Raw genomic sequence first — 26,744 nt, forward strand, 5'->3', positions numbered from 1 at the left:
GTTCCAAGATATTGATCGGTAATCTGGACTCTTCCAGTGTCGAGATCCCCCAAGCAGAATTTTTGTAGAGGACACCTCCCCAGCCAGATAGGCTGGCATCCATGGGGACCACTGTCCAATACAGGTGGAGGAAGGATTTGCCCAGCCGAAGCACGAAACCACCATATCAGGGACTCCTTCATTCCCTGGCTCAGTCGGATCCGATTTTCCAGAGATAGCAGTCTTGTCCCATTTGGCCAGAATCTCCCTTTGCAGAGACCTCACATGGAACTGTGCAAACGAAACCGCCTCAAAGGTTGACTCCATGTGGCCCATTGGTCCAATGCAAGTCTGGAGTGATGACCAGAATTTTGTCCAGAGTTAAGAGTACTCTGGCTAAGGCGAAGTCCAGAGTTGGACCCAGATAGTCCAGCTTTGTGGACTGAACCAGAGCAGACGTCTGAAAACTCAGAATCCACCTGAACTCCCTCAGTTCGTATGGTATTTTCCAGGTTTTCTAGCAGAGCAGTAGGGGACTCCCCTCGCAGAAGGAGGTAGTCCAAGTAGCCCAGTACCGCGATTCCCCGTTGGCATAACATTGCTAGCACCGGGGCTAACACTTTTGTGAAGACCCGAGGAACAGAGGAGAGACCAAAAGGTCACAAATGGATAATGCTCCTCTCCCACGGCAAAGCGGAGGAAGCGCAGGATTGACTCCATCCTGAACTTCTGCACCTGCACAAAGCAGTTCAGCCCCTTGATGTCTAAGATTGGACGCACCTTGCCTTCCTTCCTGGGAACTGTAAACAGGTTTGAGTAAAAACCCTGAAAACATTCCAAAGTCGGAACCAGGACAATCACCCCTTTAAACAACAGGTCTTGTACTGCCCCAAACAGACCCTGTAAACCATGGGTGTCCAACCTTTTGGCTTCTCTGGGCCACATTGAATGTGTGGAGAAATTTTCTCGGGCCGCATATAAAATATATACTATAGTTAAGATATACAAGTACTAAAACGCTGCCGTGGCCTTCCCGCGCTGCCGCGCCCCGTCCCCCAGCACTAATTTAACACAACTAGAGGATAAACAAATTAAATGGAATCAGTATACAGAGGTTTACTTCTGAGAGATATTAAAGGAACACTAACCACCATCACCACTTCAGTGATTTGAAGTGGTAATGTGGTAGGAGTCAGAAACACTGCACATGCTGGGATATTTACAGTTATGTGCTGGGGGATAGTTGCACCCCTAGCACATGTGACTTAGGCAGCCAGAAAAGGGTGTCCTTATTCATACATGTATGAACAAGGACATGACAAAACACAACTAGTTATTAAAAAACATATTGCAACAATTTACACACGCTAAAGCACATACCTTTTCTACTTATTTTGCAGACTGCCGGCGGTTACTGCTGTCGGGTACTGCTGGTGCGGTTACTGCTGGCAGGTAATGCTGGTCATGCGGGTACTGCTAGAGGAAGCAGCGGCTGCAGTAGAGAGCAGAGCCGCTGCTTCCTGTATGGCTGCTGTCACAGGCGGAGGAGGAGTGCATTTCATATCACTTTGCCTGTGACACAGCCGGAACTATACCGGAAGCAGCAGCTCTGTCACTGACTGAAGACATCCTAAGTCTCTCGCAGCAGCCAGGAGATCGCACGGGACTTGCAGTCTAGTGCGTGCCCAGCCAATGCAGCCTCACCAGCTGGTGCCCAGCCAATGCAGCCTCACCAGCTGGTGCCCAGCCAATGCAGCCTCACCAGCTGGTGCCCAGCCAATGCAGTCTGCAATGAAGAGATTGAGCCGCTGGATTACACAGAGCAGGGAACTCTGACAGCGACCGCTGTCATACGAAGTCCTGCCTCCTGGACGGGCTCCTATGATAGACATCACCAATGTGCTGTCTATAATAGAAGCCAGTCCAGGAGGCGGGGCTTCATATGGCAGCTCTGTTTGTAATCCGGCGGTGCTTGCCCCCCCCTCCTCCCCTCAAAGGCAGCCTCTGCCTACAGTCAGTCGGAAGCCACTGTGGCCGCGCCCCCGACTTAACCAAACAGGCGACCTCCTTGAAAGGGAATATCAGTCAAGGTCTTTTTAGAAGTTTGGTCTGCAGACCAGCCAAAAAAACCACTGCCGAAACAGAAAACCGAGCCACTAGGGGAGCCGCATCCAAAGAGGCATCACAGATATAAACTGCAGCCCCTGAACCAGCTCGTCCGCGAGCTCAGCAAAGGCAGAGGGGAGCAGTTCTCCCTCCAGGTCACGGCAAAAGCTTAACCCATTCGGTCAGAGTTCGCAACACCAGGAGAATGGTGAATACCGGCCTTAGTGCTGAACCAGCCAGAGTGTACATTTTGCGGGCCACAGCCTCTGCCTGTCAGCCGGACCCTTAAAGACCGGGGACTCAACCAGAATCATGGTTGCCTTGTTTAATCTGGAAACCGGAGGGTCAACCACCGGTGGAACAGTCCATTTCCTAATAAGGTACATAGGGGTAACACCTAGTAAATCGCTTATTGACCCCAAGGGGACGCTTTGGGCGTCCCCACTCTAGCAAAAATTCTGTCAAAATAGGTGGGGAAAGGAAACACCTTTGCCAATCTGGATGGCAAAGGGAACCTGCACCTCCGTCGCAGTTGCATCCTCCAGCTTTAAAGGTATCACGCACTGATACAATCAGTGCTTCCACCAGTGCCTTTTCGTGCGCGGTTGCAGATGTGGAGGAATCAACCTCACTATCTGAGGATTCCGGGCGCATGGTCGCAGACCCAGCAGGGTGACCCACGTCCGCAGCGGCCGAATCAGATTCACGCTCAGATGCACCGCACCCCCCCACCCCCTGCCCCTATCACCAGCATAGCGCCCTGCCCCCACCCCAGGAGGTGGACCAGACCACCCACACAGCCCCAGCATAAGTGGAAGGGGGGGGGGGGGGGTTGGATGGGGGATAGATGAAGGTGACCGTCAAAAGGAGGGGCCCACGTCCACCCCAAAACCCTCCAGAGGGAGGGGGGGGGGACAGCTACCCACCATACCAGGAACAAAGCAGGCACCGCTCCAGACAGAAACCCTTGGCATCGAAATGGGGGGGGCTGTCAGCCAGGAGGAACGCTGCGTCTCCGGCCGAGACCCAGCCAAAAGCGCCATCGCGAGACATTTAACTCGCAGACCCCGTCTAGTGGAGCTATGTCGCGGTCAACCTAGGTCTGCGTGCGCTCGCTGGCCAGACTGGGGTGACCACTGGATCTAGATTATCCAGTCCGTCCCCCAGTCTGACAGTTGATTGTAGATCTCACAAGAAAAAAAAAAAAAAAATTGCCAGGACCAGAGATCCCAGCAAGGAACTAAGTCCTTACTCCTGACTAGGCAGAGAAAAAAAAAAAAACTCAGTACCTATATAGTATAGTGGCCACCTTGCAAACTTGCGATATTGATGCCTGACTGAAGGCCCAAGAAGCACTCAGCGCCCGAGTAGAATGCGCCGTGACCGAGAAAGGTAGAACCTGACCTTTAATGGAATAGGCCTGAGTCACCGTCTGTCTGATCCATCTGGAAATGGTAGCCAAAGAAGCGACAAGCCCTTTTCTTGGTCTGTCCATAACCACAAAAAGCGAGTCTGACTTCCAAAAGGACTCCATAGCTGCCAGATACACCCAAATCGCAGGAACCAGATCCAAGGTATGCAAAAAAAATTCCTTGGGATAAGCGGGCTTGGGACACAAGGCAACACAATGTCCTTATTCAAATGGAAGTCAGAGACAACTTTGTGCAGGAATGGCCAGGGACGAAGAACCATTCATCCCTATGGACCACCAAATAGGGACTGCGACAGGATAATGCCGCCAATTCCAATACCCTGTGGCCCAAGGTAAAAGCCACTAAGAATGTCACCTTCTGGGATAACGTAGACAAGGGAATCTCCCGAATATTCTCGAACTGAGGTTTCTGGAGAACCGAAAGCACCAACATTTAAATCCCATGGCGGCAAAAGACCATACAGGTGGAACCACGTCGAACCCCCTGAATGAAGGTACGATCTAAAGTGTGCGTGGCTAGGGGGTCGCTGAAAGCAGATTGCCAAGGCAGACACCTGGCCCTTGATGATACTCTGGGCCAACTTCTGATCAACGCCCCGTTTAAGGGCGGTTGAGATCCGAGCCACAGAAAAGTATTGAGGATGAGCGCCAATCGACTCACACCAAGAAATGTATGCTTTCCACGAATAATGGTAAATCTTGCTGGAAGACTATTTCCTTGTCTTCAACATAGTAGGGATCGCCGATCCAGACAGACCTCTATCCCTCAGTACTTGGCTTTCAATAGCTAGGCCATTAAAACCAGCGACTAAAGCAGAATGGTAAATTCGCCCTTGGGACAACTGGTCTTCTCTGAGAGGAAGCCCACAAGGGATGTTTACGGCCACCAGGATGATTGGAAGATCCTTGCCGAGGATGATACTGGCCTTACTGTGGCCTTTGGACGCCTGCGGCATTTGCCAGAGGAACCCAGTGATCTCGCCACAAATTTTGGTATCCTCCTGTGGAGCCGAACCTGTATGTAGGACTGTGCAAACGGAACTGTTTTGAATGTGGATACCACCAGACTCAGAACCTGTATGCAAATCGGGAGAAAGAACTATCTGTCAACAACAGCCAGTGAATCACGGCCTGTAGTTTGTCCAGAGGAAGTTTGTCCAGAAGAAGGACCACCCTGGTCAGAATTAAAATCAGAAATAGGTAATTCCATTACCTGGAACAGCGAAAGGCGGGACCTTAAGTAGTTCATACCTGAACCTTTGCAGGAAAAAAACCTGAAAAGAACATTCTGGGTATCCCCAAAATAATCATTTTTCAGATCTCCTTGAGGCTCACAAAAGAAGCCCACGGGGCCGGAAACCAGCGAAGATGTCCACCCACCCCAATAATGGGTGGGTATAAAGTCGGGGGGTTCCAAGTAATTTTCTAGCGAAAAATACAGATTTTAACTTGTAAACAAGTGTCCGAAAGAGGCCTGGTCCTTAAGTGGTTAAAGTAGTTCTAAAATCAACAGTAAGTTTTTTTTGTTTTTTTCTACTTTAATGCATTCCCTGCAGTAAGGTAAGTCTCGGCCAGCAACCCCACTCTCCTCTCTCCCTTGACTCACAAGCTTTATTGAGAACAGTGGGAGCCATAGACTCCTGCTGCGGTCAGACAAATCCTGTGAGGACGTAGCAGAGAGCGCAGCCAAGCCTTGCTGTATGTCTGGACACAGCCTGGATCGAAAATGCACCCACATGGGTACCCTTAGAACACGGCTTGCTATGGGGGCATTCCGATAAGAGGATAGTGCAGGCAGGGGATCACCAAAGGAAAGGTAAGGGATCGCGCTGTACAATATGGCTGCACAGAGCAGGTAAGTATATCATGTTTTATTACGATAAAGATTTTAAATATTATTTTAGGTTGCATTATCGGTCCAATATTGTGATGAGAGATCAACAAAAGTCTTCTAATGCAGGAGAGAGTGGGGTCAAGTTCTTGACTGACTGGTCCAGGAAGCATGTCCAAATCTCAGAACCCAAGCGAAATCAAGTACATTATGCCACAGATTTGATTTTAAGGGATAGACACCAGAGCAACGAAAAAAAACGGCAGACTTATTTTTGAAAGCTCTGCCAATAAATTGTGATAATTTATAGTGAATAGGAATGGTTATTCATGACAGCCCACAACTAGTGACATCAATAAAGAGTTGAAAGTGGAATTAAACATTACTAATACGGTACTTTTAAATCAACATACGTAAATAAACCGAACCATTTTCTGTACCATTTTCCATGACAAAAGAAAAGTGCTAGTGCACTAGGCTGTGGAGGGGCAAGTTTAGGCTCTCAGCATCTGTCTGAGCTGGGTGCTGCTCCTGGGTTCTGGGCAGATCCCGACCATCACGATTGAAGGATTACTAGGAAGTCCCTATCTAATGCTGTCACCTTACAGCAGTAAGGTAAGGGTGTAGCACACCTGGAAGATATATCCTTTGATTATCTCACCGTTCACCTTTGGTGTTGAAATCACCCCCCTGATTCAATCAAAAGACCTTACTTTGTCACATTTTGCTGCTATTATTTATTCATTGAGATTAATTTATTTATGGACTTTTGAATTAATTTCACTTATGGCTTTTTTATTGTAATTTAAATTTTATTTATTGATGTTACTCAGTCACTATCTACACTGTAGCCACGGTGTATATTTAATCTGCACTACAAGTGTTTTACGATTTATTTCACTGCTATTTATTGGTGTTACTCAGTTGTCATTTGACTGACTTTAAAATCACAGTATTCATTTGTATCTGGCTTTTGCACTACTAGCACTTTATATTGCCATTCTGTTTACAGCACTGAAGTCACATTATATTTAATTAATTTGCACCTACTAGTGATATTTACCTTACTACTAAATTTTCTACTGGATCAGCGCAGCTTCACAGGTGGAGTGCACCACTAGCACTTTATATTGCCATTTTGTTTACAGCATTGAAGTCACACTATATCTATTTTGCACATACTAGTGTTATTTACCCAACTACTGCGTTTTTCTACTCGATAAGCGCAGCTTCATTACTATACTGGTCCAGGGACAATGTCTCTTTAAAAGCCACAGTGTTTGATAATTACTGCTTCAGCTTTTCACTTTCGAGTTCTGTGGAAATGAGGAAAAAAAATGTTAATTTCCTGTGAGCATATCAGCACTAGTAACTTATTGCATAAACATTTTTTTGCTCATTTCCACAGAACTAGAAAGCGAAAAAGCTGAAGCAGTGATTATAGCTCTAGCACTGGGAGGGGTTGGGGGGGCACGGTATGGGCAGAGCAGAGAGTGGGCAGCCACCAGCTCTCTGTTTAGGAGCCCTTAAGAACCAAGCAATCAGAGTTTGATCCCACGGTTCTCAGTGTTTGAGTCAGCGGGGGACGGATGCTGCATTCACCTGCCAGAATTTTTACCAGCAAGGAATATGGTTCTGGCCCGAGTGAAAGGGGCCTTAACCACTTGCCGACCTGAGCTGGTACTGCGGCAAAGTGCGTCGTTATCGTTCAGCGACGTAGACCTACGTCACTGGACAACGCCCCCTCTTGGCAGCGGGCCGCCGGAGGCTTGCTCCCGCTCTATTCAGACACAGAGGGAGTCGGGCCAGGGGAGGAGAGGCGGTGATCAGCGCCGTTCTTCCCCGATTGTCGGGGGATCGAGTGAGGAAATCCACCCACTTGTGTAAACAAAGAGGGCGGATCTCCTCTGTGACAGACAGTCACAGATTACAGGATCCAGCATAGCTGAACCTGCGATCTGTGTCTGTGTCACACAATCCCCTCCCCCCACACACGTCAGTAAGCATGAGGCATAACGCCTTGATCACCAATAAAGTTAACCCCTTCCCTGCCCATGTCATTATTACAGTAACAGTGCATATTTTTAGCACTGATTACTGTAGTAACGTCACTGGTACCCCCAAAAGTGTCAAAAATGTCAGTTAGGGGTCCGATCTGTCCGCCACAATGTCGCAATCTAGGGGAAAAAAAATAAAAAATTAGCAGATCGCCGCCATTACAAGTAAAAATAAATAAAAATGACAAATCTTTCCCGTAGTTAGTAAACGCGATAACTTTTGCGCAAACCAATCAAAATACGCTTAGGATTTTTTCTTTTACCAAAAATATGTAGCAGAAAACAAATTGGCCTAAAACATTTTTGGGAATGTTATACATCAGAATGTAAAAAATATATTTTTTTTTTCAAAATTGTCGCTAAAAAAAAAAAAAAAAAAAAAAAAAAAAAAAAAAAAATTGCACAGTTGCTCAAATACCACCAAAAGAAAGCTCCATTTGTGGGGAAAAAAAAAAAAAAAAGAAAAGGACATAAAATTTAATTTGGGTACAGCGTCGCACTACCACGTAATTGTCCGTTAAAGTAACGCAGTGCCGAATTGCAAAATAGGCCCTGGTCAGGAAGGGGGTAAAATCTTCCAGTCTTAAAGCAGTTAAAAATATGCTCATTGAGGATTTTTTTTTGTCAAAGGCATGTAGCTAAATACATTTTGGCATAAATATATGACAAAAATTTAATATATTGGATATTTTTAAACTGTCAAAGTAGAACATGTCACTTTTTTCGCAAAATTTTCGCTCTTTTTTTATTAATATCGCAAAAAAATGAAAAGCGCAGGGGTGATCAAATACCACCAAAAGGAAGCTCTGTTTGTGGGAAAAAAGGACATATATTTGGTTTAGATACAGGGTTGCATGACCGCGCAATTGTCAGTTAAAGTCACGCAGTGCCAAGTCTGGTGGTAAAGTGGTTAAAATAGAAGTATGGTTTGAGCTTTTTGTTTTTTCTTCATACTTACCCAGGTGAATGCAGCATCTGTCCCCCCGCTGGCTCAAACACTGAACTAAGGGATCAAACACCACCGATCGCTTGGTTCCCAAGCAGCTCTGCTCTATGAGCAGTCAAATGTAAATGGCACGGCTGGCTGTTTTACACCCAACTGCCCTCCGAGCCGATCAGCCAGAGAGGAACAAATCTCTTCCTTTTTTTTTTGCTGGATCGGAGGTAGCCCGCTGTAAAGGGACACAAGTGGTCATGGCCAATAGATAGTCAGCACTCACATACAATAAAAGGAGACTTTTCAAGTCAGTTTATATTGGATTGTTAAAAAAAAAACTTTCGTTTGTATTGCTATTACAATGCTAATGTAACAAAATGAACGTGTATGGAGTGATTTTATATGCCCTTTATTTTTTATTGATGGCCTAAAAATTATTTTTCTTGCTATGGCATGCATGGCAATACCTAATGCGAGTCGCACAATCATGTTTTATGTAACGCTTACATATTTGCATGTATGCAAGGCAATAAAGAGTGGGAATATGTGAAAAAGGGGACTTAATCCAAAAAATAAAAACCTGAAATACAAAGGCATAATGAGCTAGTATGCTTCACATACTAGCGCATTATGAAATATTGACCTTAGAACAAAGCCCCTGCAGGGGCGCCCGCTAACCGCTGACTCGGCCGACACGTTCACCTGTCTTTCTTCTGGAATTTCGTCCTCCGGCCATCCGATTGGCCTGAGCTGCAATGACATCACGCGCGCAGGAGCTGACGTTCACAGCAGAGGGCTCTGCAGGAACGGCACTGGCAGTGCATGCGCCAGTGATGTCACTGGCTCTATTATGCAAAGTAAATATCTCTCCTAAACAGTGCATGCTTAGGAAATATTTACAACATCTATAGGTAAGCCTTATCATAGGTGTACCTTAACCACTTGCCGACCACCGCACGACTATCTACGTCGGCGGTCAGCCCCTCACAGGCAAACTAACGTAGGGCTACGTTGCTTGCTTGTGAGGGTCTAGGGAGCGAGCGCGCACCCCCGGAGGCGCGCTCCCGCTCCCGCGTGGTCACGGACCCCCCCGCGCGTGTGACCAACGGACCCGATGTCCGCCGGCCACTCGGCGATCGGCGGGGGAGAGGGAGAATGTCAGGCAGCTTGTGTAAACAAGCTGCCTGTCATTCTCCTCGCTGCAAAGACACTGATCACATGGATCTACTATGTAGATCCGTTGATCAGTGTCCTTACAGCTGAAGCCACAGCCAATCACAGTAGAAAGCATGCCCCTAGGGACAAACACAGCCCCTCCCTCCCAAATAAAGTTAACCCCTTCACTACCAGTGTATTTTTACAGTAACAGTGCATATATATAGCACTGATTATTACTGTAGAAATGTCACTGGTAACCCCAAAAGTGTCAAAAATGTCAGTCAAGGGTCCGATCTGTCCGCCGCAATGTCGCAGTACCGCAAAAAAAAAAAAAAAAAAAATCGCAGATCGCCGCCATTACGCGTTAAAAAAAAAACAACAACAAAAATGACAAAAATCTTTCCCTTTGTTAGTAAACGCGATAACTTTTGCGCAAACCAATCAAAATACGCTTTTTGCGATTTTTTTTTACCAAACATAGGTAGCATAAAACAAATTGGCCGAATATGTTAAAAAATTTTGATTTTTACATTTTTTTTGGGGGGAATTTCATATAAAAAAATTTTGAAAAATATTGTTATTTTTGCAAAATTGACGCTCTTTTTTTGTTTATAGCGCGTGATAAAAAAAAAAAAAAAATCGCACAGGTGACCAAATACCACCAAAAGAAAGCTCTGTTTGTGGGAAAAAAAGGACGCCAAATTCGGTTAGGTACAGCGTCGCACGACCGCGCAATTTTCCGTTAAAGTCACGCAGTGCCGAATCGCAAAATACCCCCTGGTCGGAATGGGGGTAAAATCTTCCGGGGCTTAAGTGGTTAAGGTACCAGTTACAGAGGAAGCTTCACTTCCTCTTAATTTTTTTCTTTTTTTGCAATACTTTTTAATTTGACTTTATTGCTATTACATGGGGGGCTAGAACTGTACGATTCTGGATAAAATAGGAATCATAATTTTTTTTGCTTAGAATAAAGATCACGATTCTCGGCGTAACATCATCTTTCACATAAATATTGTGCTAACTTTACTGGTTAGGTTTTTTTTTTTTTTGTATTAACTGAAGTGAATTTTTCCCAAAAAATTGTGTATGAAAGACCGCTGCGCAAATACAGCGTGAAATAAAATATTGCAATGACTACCATTTTATTCTCATGGGTCTCTGCTGAAAAAATATATATAATGTTTGGGGGGTTCTAGTTCATTTTCTAGCAAAAAATACTGATTTTAACTTATAAGCAACAAATGTCAGAAAAAGGCTATTGGGCCATACACACTAAGATTTTCTAAAGACTTTTTTTCCTTTAGACTTTAGACCAAAACCATATAATATGAGGTCAAACCTAAACACTTTCAATTTGTATGCAATCTGGCAGGCCCTTGCACTACATAGAAAAGGTAAATGTGAAGGAAATCTAACCACAAAAGTTGGATAGTGTGTATCCAGCTTTAGGCCCCTTTCATACGAGCGGTTAGATTTCAGCTTTTAGCGGCGGAAAGAGGAACTTATTTACCACAGCTAAATGCAGACAATGCATCCCTATGGCACCATTCACACACTGCGTTTAGCAACGTTTTCATAACATGCGGTTTTGTGCATTTAAGAAAAATAAAAGTTAACAGTGTCCAGAAGCGATGTACCGCAGCTATCTATATAAAACGCAGTTAATCGCAGTACAAAAAGAAAAATAAGTTAACAGTTACTATACAAAAGGCAAAAATTTACTACTGCAGCTAAACGCAGCCGCATGTAACCCAAGTAATCGCATGTAAACGCAGTGTACAAATGCGAGTAATTGTGCCAGGAGCCCTGGAATTTCAAAATACCAAAACATGCTTTTACCAACGGCAGAACAACCGCCATGTGAAAGGGGCCTTAGTCTTTAAGTCGTTAAACTGACCTCATATGCAGACCTAAGTTCATCCTTTTGATCTAAAAGAACAAAACAATACATTGCAAAACATGTTTATAGTCATCTCCCAGCACTTAGCAATGTTGATAAACCTTTGCTGGAGGCTCTTTTTTGACAGCTGTGAGTGAGCAGAGAATGGCTCTGCACTCTATGAATCGTGGAAATGTCAGAGATTAAGGCTCGGTTCACATTGGTGTGATGTGGGAAACCCTGTAAATCCACTGCATCGCACCCAACTCGCAGGCAGTTCCCACAGCCATATACGAACCGCTGGGAGTGTTAATACAGAGTTAATGACACCCCCAGATCAGTTCGCATATCGCAGTGCAAACTGTCAATTCGGACAGGAATAGGATCCCATGGGTGTTCACACCCATGCGATCAGTTTCTAGTGCAGACCAAGAAAAGGGTCCTGCACGACTTTGGTCCGAATGCAATGCAAATTCAGCCATACAATCTGTATGACTGAATTTGAATCGCACAGACATCACATGTAATTTGCATAGCAGTGCGAATCACGTGATGTCTTCCATCGCACCAATGTGAACCGAGCCTAAAGAACTTGTAAAAGGCAGAATGTTTTTTTATCTTAATGCATTAAGATAAAATGCCTTCTGTGTGTAGCAGCCTCCCCGGTACCCCCTAATACTTACATGTTCCCCATCTCTGTCCAGTGATGTCCACGAATCCCTAGGCCGTCTGGGACTCTCCCTCCCACCCGATTTGCTGAGACACAGCCACAGTGGCATTGGCTCCCGCGGCCATAATTGTCAGTTAGCCAATCAAGAGAGAGAAGGGGCAGGGCCGAACGGCAGCTCCATGTCTGAATGGACACAGAGCCGCAGCTCGGCTGCCCCTATAGCAAGCTGCTTGCTGTGGGGGCACTCGATAGGAGGAAAGAGCACCGAAGAGGGGCCCAAGAAGAGGAGGATCCAGGCTACCCTGTGCAAAACCATTACACAGAGCATGTTAGCATTTATTTTTTTAAAGGAGACCTTACAGTCTAAGATTGTGAGGGGTTTGAATAGAGATTGCAATTTTTTAACGATTAATCGTGCAGCTTTAATGGGGGCTGATACAAACCCCTTTGGGATACCATATGAGAAATGGCAGTTACTCTTTATGGAGCAGTGTTAATTTCGTCGACTAACACCGACTAAAACGTTTTCGTCGACTAAATTAACACAATTTTAGTCAACTAAAATACGACTAAAACTAAAACAATTCAGATGACTAAAATACGACTGAAACTAAAATGGCATTTTAGTCATAAGACTATAACTAAAACTAGATAAAAAATTAATATCTTTAAAATTAACACTCCTCTGCTGGCCATTTCTATATCGGCAACACAATTCCATCCAGAGCCTGTAATAATAGCACATTAAAGTTTAAACATGCATTGCACCACCGCATTCACAAACTAAGGAGCATCTACTAAGCTGCTGAAAACTAAACAATTAAGAAAAAGGCTTTTCTTATATTTTTCCCTAATATTTAATGTTGGTAATATATTCAGGTAATATGTGCAATGACATTACAGCCAATGGAGTTTACAGCAGTGTTAATTTCATCAACAAAAACGTTTTAGTCACCGCTGTCGTCACCGGCATTTTTCAACTGACGAAAACAAGATGCAAAGTATAGCACAATTTCGTCAAAGGACAACAACTATGACGAAAATCAAATCCGTTTTCATTAACGAACGAAAACCAAATGAGAATGTGAGGCAGGGACGTTTACCCAACTTCCGGTTTTCACGGAGCTCCGCCTGTGTGGCGTCTGGCGTGGCGTGGTCCGTGACGTCCGGCGTGGCGTGCCCCGTGACGTCCGAGGTGAGGAGTGGACTACTACAAGAGAGTTGACTTGAGACCAGTCACTTGACCTCACCAGAGCACTGCAGCACTACAGCCAGACGCGCCAGGCCCGACTCATCACACGGCACTGGCACCCGGCCACCACCACATCCAGAGCAGAGCACCCACTGTGAGTTAACAGCCAGGCCAGCTATTACTGCCTCCTTGAGTCCCCTCAGACCACTCACCAATCACCACTGGCATCCGATTCCGCCATCCATCCAGGACTGTGTGCGTGCATATAGGCCGCTAAGGCCCGCCCGGCCCATCCTGTTCAACAACTTCAGTTCAGAGTCAGACCAGAGAAATCCGAGACCCCCATCCAGCACTCTGAGTGCACTCACTGCACTGACTGCAGGCAGCAGCATTACAGGCCTCCTCTCTGACCTGACCATGACCATTTAGTCGACTAAAATGTACTGGAGTTTTAGTCGACTAAAATGTACTGGAGTTTTAGTCGACTAAAATGTACTGGAGTTTTAGTCGACTAAAATGTACTGGAGTTTTAGTCGACTAAAATGTACTGGAGTTTTAGTCGACTAAAATGTACTGGAGTTTTAGTCGACTAAAATGTACTGGAGTTTTAGTCGACTAAAATGTACTGGAGTTTTAGTCGACTAAAATGTACTGGAGTTTTAGTCGACTAAAATGTACTGGAGTTTTAGTCGACTAAAATGTACTGGAGTTTTAAGGCCCGTACACACGTACCGATCGTCGGCATACAAACGTCGGTGGACGAAGGATCTGCCGATTGTACGCGTGTTAGTATGGTGCCTCCGACAGATGTCTGCGCACAATCCGCGGACAAAAGTCTTTCGTGCAAACATGAAAATATTTGTATGCCGACACCAGAACGGACGATTGTTCGCCTGTCAGTACACAATTCGGCCGACAGACCGCAGATTTGCAAGACTGGGCATGCTCAGAAAATAGAAAACACAGGGAAAGTTAACCATTACATGACATCACTTCTGCAGTCGGCGGACAAAATTCTTGTGCTGTCCTTGTGCTGTCTTTGCACTTTTCAGCAGACACCGACATCCCGGGGAGAAAAGAGGAACATTTGTAAGCCGACCATCGGTACGTGTGTACGGGGCTTTAGTCGACTAAAATGTACTGGAGTTTTAGTCGACTAAAATGTACTGGAGTTTTAGTCGACTAAAATGTACTGGAGTTTTAGTCGACTAAAATGTACTGGAGTTTTAGTCGACTAAAATGTACTGGAGTTTTAGTCGACTAAAATGTACTGGAGTTTTAGTCGACTAAAATGTACTGGAGTTTTAGTCGACTAAAATGTACTGGAGTTTTAGTCGACTAAAATGTACTGGAGTTTTAGTCGACTAAAACAAAAACACTTGCAGAAGACTAAAATGGGACTAAAACTAAAATGCCATTTTAGTCATAAGACGAAGACTAAAACTAAATTAAAATTTGCTGCCAAAATTAACACTGTTATGGAGGCACCAGAGAACTCTTGGACCCCTAATGCCTTCTCTTCTCTGCTAAACTGAGCACTGATTTTATTCAATCATCTGTTTTCCTGGATGCCGTAGCCAGGATCTGACAGTTCTGAATTCAGCAGCACTTCTATGTTCACAGCTCAGGGTTGAGGAAAAAAAAAAAAACACAACACACCCTTGTGGTTTAATTGGTTTACATCCCAACACTGCTGTGCCATGACAATGGTGGAGGTAAAAGAGCGAATAACCACAAAGGATATAATATAAACATTGTGTGCACCAAATGTAACATTAGGTAATCGCTTTCTGCATACAGCCTGTGCAGATAAAGATATCAGTGGGATCAAGAAGGTCTACCCACTATAGGCTTTCCGCAGAAAACTACAAGGAGGATACAAGGCCAGTCACCCTACACAATAATAGAGAGCAGCTGGGATTGATCTTTACTACAGGAAACTCCTCCTAAGGGCTCTTTCACACAGCTTCCTGCAAATGAATGCCTACAAGTACTGTCAGCCATTGCAGCTGGCGGCTTGTAGTTTTCATTGAGCAGCGAGGGCACTGTTAAGCACCCTCAAAGTCTACTGATCTTCCAGCTCTCAGGTAGCTGCCAACCTGTACAGGCACAGAGAAAGATGTACACCGCTCAGGCAGTTTGGAACTTCACAGCCAGCAATGGGTGCAGGACCTCGGATTGCCACTGCAGACAGGATACAAGAGAAATGGCCGCACACCAGGCAATAGCTCACAATGAAAGGCTTTATTAAACAAGGATGCAAGGTACAGCAAAATGGATGGTAGACAAGTTTCACATGACTCACAGTGTGCTTGTTCACTACACAGAAACATGTCTACCATCCATTTTGCTGTACCTTGCATCCTTGTTCAATAAAGCCTTTCATCGTGAGCTATTGCCTGGTGCGCGGCCATTTCTCTTGATACTTGTATGAGCAGACAGCTGTCCTTAAGAGTATGCAAGAGCTGGTAATTGCACCTGTGATCTGCTGAAAATATATAATAAAAATGCACTTTTTTTACCTGTGAAAAAAATTTGCATTTTTTTCTTTATAAAAAGGTGAACTTATCCTGCAAGGGTCTGCAAGCAAGCGAAGTTTGTTTCAACCAGCACTGAATTCTGTAAACCACAGGTTGTAAGTCAGTTAACAATTTATGCAGGATTAACTGAACCATGCAGGGCAACTGCTGAGGCTTTCCATGCCAATCTACACAGAGGCCAATAGGTCAAACTGAGAACAACCAAGAGAAAAATATCAAGGATGCATCAGCACTTTCAACGTTAACACAAACACGGTTTGATATTTTTATAGGTTATCGTTTGCTAATATTTCAGATGACACTTGAACGAGCTGGCACTTACCACACTATACCACTAAGTGTATTAACAGTTACAAATTCTGCAGTTCTGGTTTCTTTCTGCTGGAAGGGGGATAAAAGTTTTACTCAAAAAAAAAAAAAAAAAAAAAAAAAACTGGGATTATAAGCACCCCTGTCAGCAGTAAATGTTTTTTCTCAACACTAACTGGTACATCTGCAAGTATGCTTGTTCTTTTGAAAAACAGACTTACTGGCTGGATCACAGGTGTAAATGAAAGGGAAAAAAACATTAAATTAAAAAGGATAAGTTTACCTTTCATAACATGTTACACCCACATTCAGGATAAAACATGTTAGGAAAGGACCAGCCCCCGTTCCAACACCTAGCGGGGGGATCTTCTCCTCCTGCAAGCTGTCACCACAAAAAGTCTGTGCGCCCACCCAGCTGCATCACTTATTCAGTGTTCTGTGTGTGGAAAACTACAAGTCCCAACAGCCTTATCGCCTGTCAGCTTGTAGTTCCCAATGATCTGTCATGATGCGCTGTGGTAGATCATTGATTCTTCCTGTCAGGGTGTATCGGCTTCCTTGTAAGAGGTATGAGCAAGCAGATACGTTGACAGGTCTGCTGATCGATGGGGCAATGCTCTACAATCCCCGGCAAAAAAAATAATAAAGGCACATTTTTACCTGCAAAAAAAAAAAAAAAAATGTGGATTAATTATTTTTTTAGTCAAAAGGTAAGTGCATCCTTTAATGCATCCATCACATCTAAAAAGCGGTAAGCTGCAACTTAATAAAAGGTTTTCTTTTGTGTTTTAACACCTTTTTTTCTGGAAGCAGAGGCCCTGGAGCATAAAATGGTAGCAGTTTCAATTTTTTTGGTGTCACATGATATTTGTGCAGCCAATTCTGACATGTAAATTTTCAGGAAAAAATACACTAAGGGCTCTTTCACACGGGCGTTCCGTATGTCCGTTTTTCATCCCATCCGTTTGCGGATGAAAAACGGACATAATGTATCTCTATGTAAATACGGATGTCAGAGGATGATCATCCTCTGACATCCGTTTTTTGTCAGTTCAGTTCAGTTTTTTTGAACGGAGGAGAACCCTATTTTTTCTTCCTTTCAAAAAACGGAACTGAAGCAAAAACGGATGTCAGTTGTGTCATCCGCAGACATCCGTATTTACATAGACATGCATTGTCAGTTTTTCATCCGCAAACGGATGGAATGAAAAACGGACATACGGACCGGATGACACAAGTGTCATCCGTGTCCGTTACAAAAAAAAAAAAAAAGGACCTGATCGGGCAAAAAAAAAGGAACGCCCGTGTGAAAGAGCTCTTTCACACGGAGCGGACCGTATTGCGATCCTCTCCGGCACTTTTTTTTTTTTCACGGACACGGATGACACTTGTGTCATCCGGTCCGTATGTCCGCATATCATCCCATCCGTTTGCGGATGATATACAGACATAATGTATGTCTATGGGCATTGCGGATGTCAGCAGATGACACCCGATTTTGCATCCGTTCCGTTTTTTAAATGGAACAAAAATAGGGTTCTGTTCCGTTCCAATAAACAGAACAGAACTGAAAGGACGAAAATCGGATGTCAGCGGATGTCATCCGCTGACATCCGCAATCCTATAGACATTCATTATGTCCGTATATCACCCGCAAACGGATGGGGTGATTTACGGACATACGGAACGTCCGTGTGAAAGAGCCCTTAACAATTTTAGTGCACACAAACAATAGAATGCCTCATTTTTTTGACAAATGTAAAATATGACGTTGCATTGAGTAGATTACAAAACATGTCAAGTTTTTTAAAATTGCGTATGCTTATAAAATGGCAAACTAGACAACGCTTTAAAATCCTTTACATATTATCAGTTTAGAGTTAAATGTGAGCTTTGGCACTAGAATTATTGCTCGGACGTTAGTGGCAACACCTGACATGCTTGGTGCAATCACAATTTAAATACTTGTTAAGGGCCTTCATGAATGTGAGCATGGGGAAACATGGGTTCTTTTAAACCTTTAGGCCCCTTTCACACACTCCGTCTGTCGGACGGAGTCCGTCTTCATCAGCGGGGGAATCGATCCTCCGATCCCCCCGCTGAGCAGGATGAAAGCTGTGCTCCGCGCTGTGTGCGGAGACAGCTGTCAGTTCCCCATGCATCTCTATGGGGGAAATCGGATGGGAACAGACCGTCGGTCCGTTCTCATCCGATCCGCTGGATGGATCGAAAATAGGGTTTCCATCCGTCCAGATTTGACGGATCAGATGTCAGCGGACATGTCTCCGCTGACATCCAAAGCCCCATAGGGATGCATGGGGGGACCGTTCAGATCCGCCAACAAAACGGACAGGCGGATCTGAACGGTCCGCCTGTGTGAAAGAGCCCTTAAGCTGGGTTCACACCTAATGCGACTCACAGCAGGGGTCCGATGCATCCCTATTCTGTTTCCGGGATGAATCAGGATTCAAAATGGAGCCCCAGATGCCCAGGACCCCTGTGCAATCTGCTACGCAGCAGCTACGGAGATGTGTGAACCGGCACTATTGAGAGACAATTACAATTTCTTGTCATGCGAGCTGGATGCAGGGAACCCAGCCTTTATTATTTTTATTTTACAATTCACACTTTATTTTCTTTACGTTATTGCCAACACAGGGGCTGAACAAGACCCCTTGTGATAACTTTGGGCAGTGACGATACTCTTTATGGAGACAAGGCAACTGATCAAACACAGATCTGTTTGATCAGCTGCATTCCTGGCTGTAACAGGCAGTTAAAAGTTATCACAGGGGGACTTGTTCACCCCTCATGATAGCAATAATGTTACATTTAAATAAAAAAAAAAAATAAGAGTTTACAACACTGAAACCGGAAGTAAAACAAATCTTCATTGCTTCCAGCTTCAATCATCACAGAGGAGATGAAGGAACAGATGTTCCTCCATCTCCTCTGTGAGCAGCCAACCCAACAACTTACAGCAGACCTGGGGTTCCCAGAACTTTAAAGAGGTTGTAAACTCGTTAAGTTTTTTTTTTTCTTTTGCAACCTGCAAGAGAAAGACATAATGAGCTAGTATGCATCGCATACTAGCTCATTATGAAATACTTACCTTAGAACGAGCCCCCGCCGTGCCGCTCTCTTACCTGTATGACGAGCGACATGTTCAGTCGCCCGTCTTCCGGGATCGCGGCATCCGGCCATCTGATTGGCCGGAGCCGCGGTGACGTCACTCCTGCGCACGTGCGCGGGAGCCGACGGTCACGGCACGGGGCTCTGAAGGAACGGCACGATCAGCCGTTCCTTCAGAGCGCATGCGCCAGTGACGTCACTGGCTGCATTAAAGGTAAATATCTCCTAAACCGTACATGTTTAGGAGATATTTACAGTACCTATAGGTAAGCCTTATCATAGGCTTACCTATAGGTACAACTTCCTGAGGAGGGTTTACTTCCTCTTTAAAGTAACTGAGCGGCTTTACAGGATCACTTTTTCAGCAAAGCCAATTGCTGGCACCAAAATACAGTTGCAGCCGTGAACCTGGTATAACCCCTTATATACATGTGCTGGACAGCAAGAGGCTAAAATAATTCCTAGCATTTATTTTGCATGATTAAATAAAAAGAAGTTAGAAATAAAATAAACATACACCAAAAACATACATATAAGCTGCTGCAAGCACACTAGTTTGATTTAAAATTAGAAAATAAATAATCAATGTGCATAGTGCTGTGTCATCTAAAAGTTACTTTCAAAACATAGGAGTGAAAGAAGGTTTAACAAATCAAGATAAACAATTTGTGAATCCTTGAGATACTTATAATCACAGAAATGATGTGTTCAAAAGGTCTGTAAAAGCTGCCCAAATCAATGTCCAAAAAACCAGTATGTGAAGTGAAATCCAGTCCCAAATCAATTGCGTGAAGACCACCACCAGGAACCCTCATCTCATGGATGGGGCCAGTGAAATGTTTAAATGCCTATGGGTTTGCAAACACTCCCTAATAAATGATCAGTGTGCTCAACATCAGACTGTCTCCAGCCAAAAGCCCAGCTGAAAAAGAAAAATGTCATAGTGTACACCGCTTTAGATCTCTTTTTTTTTTTATATAAAAATTCATATGTGCTCACATTTGCAAATAGTAATGAGCAGATCAAAGTACAGAGCCGCCACCTCCTCAGAAGCCAGCAGAAAGGGCTGATCATGCGACCGCTGTCAGAGGCAACCATAACTGTCACATAAAACACGCCTCCCAGACATTAAAGCCTGCTTAAAGGGATAATAGTTACCTATCCTGTGACCTTTGCAGCACATCTTTGTTCACTTTCAGAGCTTTTGTGGCTGGCCCCTGCATCACTACAGGGCACAGTAGTAAACCTGAGGCCTGCAGCTCAAACTACAAAACCTACCTGGAGACTAAGCCCCCATGCACACTGGACGTTTTTGGAGCTGCTGTCAGCAGCGTCACACGTTTTTTTTTGCAGCTGCAGAACGCCCATCCATGTTATTCTATGGACTCATGCACACAGAGCTTTTAGGAGCTCCAAGTGGCATAGGCGTTTTACAGCTCCAAAAAAAACCCAGGACCAGTGCGTTCTGGAGCTGCAGCGTCAAGCTGTAAAAACGTCTGACGCTGCTAAAGGCTGAATAATGTTGCTTAACCACTTAAGCCGCGGAGGATTTGGCTGCTAAAAGACCAGGGTTTTTTTTGCGATTTTTTACTGCGTGACTTTAACGGACAATTGCGTGGTCGTGCGACGCTGTACCTAAACAAATTTGACGTCCTTTTTTTCCCACAAACAGAGCTTTCTTTTGGTGGTATTTGATCACCTGTGCGATTTTTTGATCATGCGCTATAAACAAAAAAAAGAGCGTAAATTTTGCAAAAATAACAATATTTTTCACATTTTTTTATATGAAATTCCCCCAAAAAAAAAAATAATGTAAAAATCAAAATTTTTTAACATTTTCGGCCAATTTGTTTTATGCTACATATGTTTGGTAAAAATCGCAAAAAGCGTATTTTGATTGGTTTGCGCAAAAGTTATCGCGTTTACTAACAAAGGGAAAGATTTGTCATTTTTGGTGTTTTTTTTTTTTTAACGTGTAATGGTGGCGATCTGCGATTTTTTTTTCGGTACTGCGACATTGCGGCGGACAGATCGGACCCTTGACTGACATTTTTGACACTTTTGGGGGTACCAGTGACATTACTGCAGTAATCAGGGCTATACATATGCACTGTTACTGCAAAAATGACACTGGCAGGGAAGGGGTTAACTTTATTGGACAGGGAGGGGTTAAGTGTGTCCTAGGGGCATGTTTCTAACTGTGCAGGGACATTGCTATTGGTGTAAAAGCAAAGATCCACGGTTCTACATAGTAGAACGGTCAGATCTTCACTTTTACACAGGGAGAACTGACAGGCGGCTTGTTTACATAAGCCGCTCCGCCTTTCTCCCTTCACAGGAGCGATCGCAGTGTGACTGGCGGACATCGAGTCCGCCGGTCACACGCACTGACTTGTCTGTGAACGAGCTGCGGCGGGCGCGCGCCCGCAATTGGCTCGCAAGTCAGTGACAGGCGAGTGACGTACCGATACGTCACTCTGCCTGGCCGGGGCTGACCGCCGCAGTATATAGTCGTGCGGCGGTCGGCAACCGGTTAACATGCATTAAGCCACGTTATACGTTTTTTTTTTCCTTCCATTCAAAATCAATGGTTTCCTGTGGGAGCCTATTGATTTGAATGGAAGGCGTACCTGATCCGACTTTCGCTCTGAGAATCTTGAGGGGGAACTCCACGCCAAATTGGGGAAAAAAAATAGCGTGGGGTCTCCCCCCCCCCCCAAAATCCATACCCTTATCCGAGCATGCAGCCCTGGCAGGCCAGGAAAGGGGAGTGGACGAGCGAGCGGCCCCACCCCCACAGCACCTTGCCCCCATGTTGATGAGGACAAGGGCCTCATCCCCACAACCATGGCCGGTGGTTGTGGGCGTCTGCGGGCAGGGGGCTCATGAGAATCTGGAAGCCCCCTTTAACAAGGGGGCACCCCAGATCCCGGACCCCTTCCCTGTGTGAATGGATATGGGGTACATTGTACCTCTACCCATTCACCCCATAAAAGGCAGTGTATGTAAATAATGACAGGAGAAGTTTTGAAAAGTTTATTAAAAATCTTCATCCGGTCTTCTCCGCTCTTCTGTCTCTGGTCCTCCTCCGACGATGTCCCCGGTGATTATGCCGGTCTCTGCAGCTTATTATATAGCCATTAGGGGCGTGGCCTCCCGGTGACATCGTCAGAGGAGGACCAGAGGAAGAAGAAGAGCAGAGGGGAGCGGAGCAGCCCAATGTGCATGAGGCCTAAACAATTTTTTTTTTACTAAACACAAATAGGCTGTTCACTTTGCAAGAGGTTGTCCCAAAGCATAACGAATGTGGTGAAGGTTCACTTTTTAAATACCGAATTATGTGCAAGGTAAAAAAAAAAAAATATATATTTTTGCTTACACGATTGAATGATGGAAGCCAAACATGCATCACCTCATTCACTAAGCACTGGGGCAAATTCCCTTGAAAGTTCAACTCCCCTTCTAAACTGAACAGCCTATGGACCAAAAAAAAAAAAAATTGACCCCTATGCTTCCATTTACACCTACAATTCGCTTATACATTTTTTACATGTTTTTTTGGGTGTATTTGTATGTGGTTTTTTTTCTTTAAATGTTTTTTGCACGTGTAAGCAAACTCCTGGTGGGTAAAGAGGAGTAGAGTAGAGACCAATTCAGGTGCAAAAGCATGCAACATGACTACAGCCGCTTCCACTGAAGTATATGGGGCCAAAAACATGCAGTAACACTCCAAGAAAAAAAACAAAGTTCGCTACCAGCAACTAAACAAAGATGTAAAGGCCAGTCTTGAAGAAAACGGGATTCCTCATTCTTGCTGAGCATTCTTTGTATTCCTGGGCGCAAATATCCTCAAATTATCACTGCTGGATTTTGTGATTGGTCCTGTTGTAGGCAGCCTACAGAAGTGGATGCAGCCACAGCGGTTGCATGTAGACAGCTGCATGTCAAAATTTGACATGCACGCAGAAACTGAATGCAGTGTACATTCGGATCTGTGTACTCGCTCCTGCATGTATGTCAAATTTTAACATGAGGCACTGCTAGTGCAGCAGCTACATCTACCTCTAGAGCATGGGTGTCCAACCTTTTGGCTTCTCTGGGCCACATTGAGTGTAGAGAAATGTTCTCGGGCCGCAAATAAAATATATACTATAGTTATGGTATATAAGTAATAAAACGCCGCCGCACCAGCACTAATTTAACACAACTAGAGGATGATCCCTTCCGAGGCAGCCTCTGCCTACAGTTAGTTGGAAGCCGCTGTGGCCATGCCCCCGACCCAACTTCCTTCCTCCCCAGCAAAAAAAATAAAAAATAATTTTCAGGGAGCAGTGGACCGCATTGCCTGCAGTTCCGGGCCGCATGAGGCCCCCAGGCCGCAGGTTGGACGTGCCTGCTCTAGAGGCTGCCTGCTGAAGCTCGGGGCGGGTGCAGGCGCAATCACACAGGTGTTGACTCCCATCCAAATGTAGCTTTCACACGGGGCAGACTCTGTTCCATCCAAATGGATCTTTTACACGGGCGGACTCTGTTGCAATCAGCAGGGGATCTGTCTGCTCATCCCTTGCCAATCAAAGTAGACCAGGAGGATAACGCATCCGTGTCTGCTCAGTTTCTGTACAGTGGACATGGACAGAGCCTGCTTTGCTCTATGGGTGTACAGATGTAAACAGACTCTGCTGTCCATTTACACCTAACTGCCCTCTGACCTGATTTGCCTAAACAGAGGAGTACAGTACCCCATTTGTTTTTGCAGACCAGATCGGAGGTAGGCGGGTGTAAGCAAATACAAGTCTGTTTACACCGACCAGTTCATAGGGATGAGAAGAGGATTGGATCGAGTCCACCTAAAAAAAAAACAGAGGCGGACTGGTTTAGAAGGGTACCTAAAACATTGACCATGAAAGATAGCCACTGATTAGTTACTGGTTGGCACAGCTCCTCCAAGCAAATGTCCCTTCTATGTCTTTTTTAACATACATAGGGCTGCCAAAGGAAATAGTTAATTATAAAGACATCCATAGGAGTATCAGCTAACAGGAAAAAAAATAAACAAGGATATATGCAGAAAGTGGCTGATTCTAGATTGTTCTGTGTAGAATACCCAATAGGGACACCTAGGATGCTGGACACCCTACTCCTGCCTTGTTTACTGGTAAGGAGGCTCCTCTGGTCACAGGATCAGAAACCACTACATGCATACAGTACCTACAGCTTCCCGGGTGCACAGGCCTCACCTTCAGTCGGACCTCATAGGTAGTGAACCGGTTCCGGCCCACCCCGACAGTTTGCGGGTTGGACACATCGATTTCCAGGAAATTACTCGGCGGCCCGTATGCGTCGTTCAGATTCTGAGGCTTGCTGTGCAGGCGGCGGGTGTCAACTACAGTGTCTGCCATGTCTCCCGGCGGAGAACGAGGCGAGCAACCCGGCACACAAACCGAATTTCGTGCTATCCAGCGAGCTGCCGGAAGTGGCGACCGTGACCTGTCAGGTGACAGGCGGAGGAAGGCGCGCCCACGTGCAAGTGGAAGGCTGAAGGAGCGCGCCCGGAGTTGTACGTTTGGAGTCACGTGCTTTACGTGCCGCTGGAGGGGCGCGTGAGAGAATGTGGAACTTTGGCAACGCCTGATAACAACCTAAGTTAGTTAACTGCTGCGCGCCACCGCAGGAGCAATGTACAGGAATGCATTCGTACAACCAGATTTTTTTTTTCAAAAGTGATCCCCCCCCCTCATATTTTTGTAAATATTTTAATAAATATTTTTATGTGACAACACTGAAGAAATGACACTTTGCTACAATGTAAAGTAGTGAGTGTACACCTTGTAAACAGTATAAATTTGCTGTCCCCTCAAATTAACTCAACACAGCCATTAAAGCGGATTTCCACCCCCTTAAAAAAATTAAAAGTCAGCAGCTACAAATACTGTAGCTGCTGACTTTTAAATAGTAGAACTTACCTGTCCACGGAGCCCGCGATGTCGGCACCCAAAGCCGATTTACGTATCGGCTCTCGGGTGCCGCCGCCATCCAGGGTAAGGGAACCCGGCAGTGAAGCCTTTCTGCTTCACTGCTGGTTCCCTACTGCGCATGCGCAAAGTGCACTGCACTTTGTAATTGGCCCAGCGGTGGAGGAAAAAGAAGGGGGGCGAAATTCTGAGGGACAGTGCCGCAGTGCTGTCTCCCAGGAAGTGGGGAAGGGTACCTGTCAAAAACAGGTACCCGTTCCCCCCCTGAAAGGTGCCAAATGGGGCACCGGATGGGGGGAGGAAGCAGATCAGCGGAGTTCCACTTTTACCACTGGCAACAAAAGTGAGTACACCCCTTAGTGAAAATGTCCAAATTGGGCCCAATTAGCTATTTTCCCTCCCTGGTGTCATGTGACTCGTTAGTGTTACAAGGTCTTAGATGTGAATGAGGAGTAGGTGTGTTAAATTTGGTGTTATCGCTCTCACTCTCCCATATTAGTCACTGGAAGTTCAACATGGCAACTCATGGCAAAGATCTCTCTGAGGATCTCAAATAAAGAATTGTTGCTCTACATAAAGATGGCCTAGGCTATAGAAGATTGTCAAGACCCTGAAGCAGAGCTGCAGCACGGTGGCCAAGACCATAAAGCAGTTTAACAGGACAGGTTCCTCTCAGAACAGACCTCGCCATGGTCGAGCAAAGAAGTTGAGTGCATGTGCTCAGCGTCATATACAGTGGTTGTCTTTGGGAAATAGATGTATGAGTGCTGCCAGCATTGGTGCAGAGGTTGAAGGGGTGGGGGTCAGCCTGTCAGTGATCAGACCATATACCACACACTGTATAAAATTGGTCTGCATGGCTGTCATCCCAGAAGGAAGCCTCTTCTAAAGATGATGCACAAGAAAGTCGCAAACAGTTTGCGGAAGACAAGCAGACTAAGGACGTGGATTAAAGGAACCATGTTCTGTAGTCTGATGAGACCAAGATAAATTTATTTGACTCAGATGGTGTCAAGCGTGTGTGGCAGCAACCAGGTGAGGAGTACAAAGACAAGTGTGTCTTGCCTACAGTTAAGCATGGTGGTGGGATTGTCATGGTCTTGGGCTGCATGAGTGCTGCCGGCACCGGGGAGCTACATTTCATAGAGGGAACAATGAATGCCAACATGTACTGTGACATACTGAAGCAGAGCATGATCCCCTCCCTTCAGAGACTGGGCTGCAGGGCAAAATTCCAACATGATAACGACCCCAAACACACCTCCAAGACGACCACTGCCTTGCTAAAGAAGCTGAGGGTAAAAGTGATGGACTGGCCAAGCATGTCTCCAGACCTAAACCCTATTGGGCATCTGTGGAGCATCCTCAAATGGAAGGTGGAGGAGCGCAAGGTCTCTCTAACATCCATCAGCTCTGTGATGTCATCATGGAAAAATGGAAGAGGACTCCAGTGGCAACCTGTGAAGCTCTGGTGAACTCCATGCCCAAGAGGGTTAAGGCAGTGCTGGAAAATAATGATGGCCACACAAAATATTGACACTTTGGGCCCA

At 45.2% G+C, this 26,744-nt stretch overlaps 1 protein-coding gene across 1 annotated transcript in view; it reads right to left on the reverse strand.

The window, feature by feature from the left end:
* SNX3 (sorting nexin 3) overlaps window positions 1-24,765 on the reverse strand; it is a 38,518-nt gene extending 13,753 nt beyond the window's left edge. The window contains exon 1 of the mRNA XM_082250001.1: window positions 24,460-24,765. Within this exon, the coding sequence (XP_082106127.1) occupies window positions 24,460-24,621 (162 nt within the window). The 5' untranslated portion in view covers window positions 24,622-24,765. The remainder of the gene's footprint in view (window positions 1-24,459) is intronic.
* Window positions 24,766-26,744: the final 1,979 nt, after the last annotated feature.

Source organism: Pelophylax lessonae (genome assembly GCF_965119305.1).
Source record: "Pelophylax lessonae genome assembly, chromosome: 3".
NCBI lineage: Eukaryota > Metazoa > Chordata > Amphibia > Anura > Ranidae > Pelophylax > Pelophylax lessonae.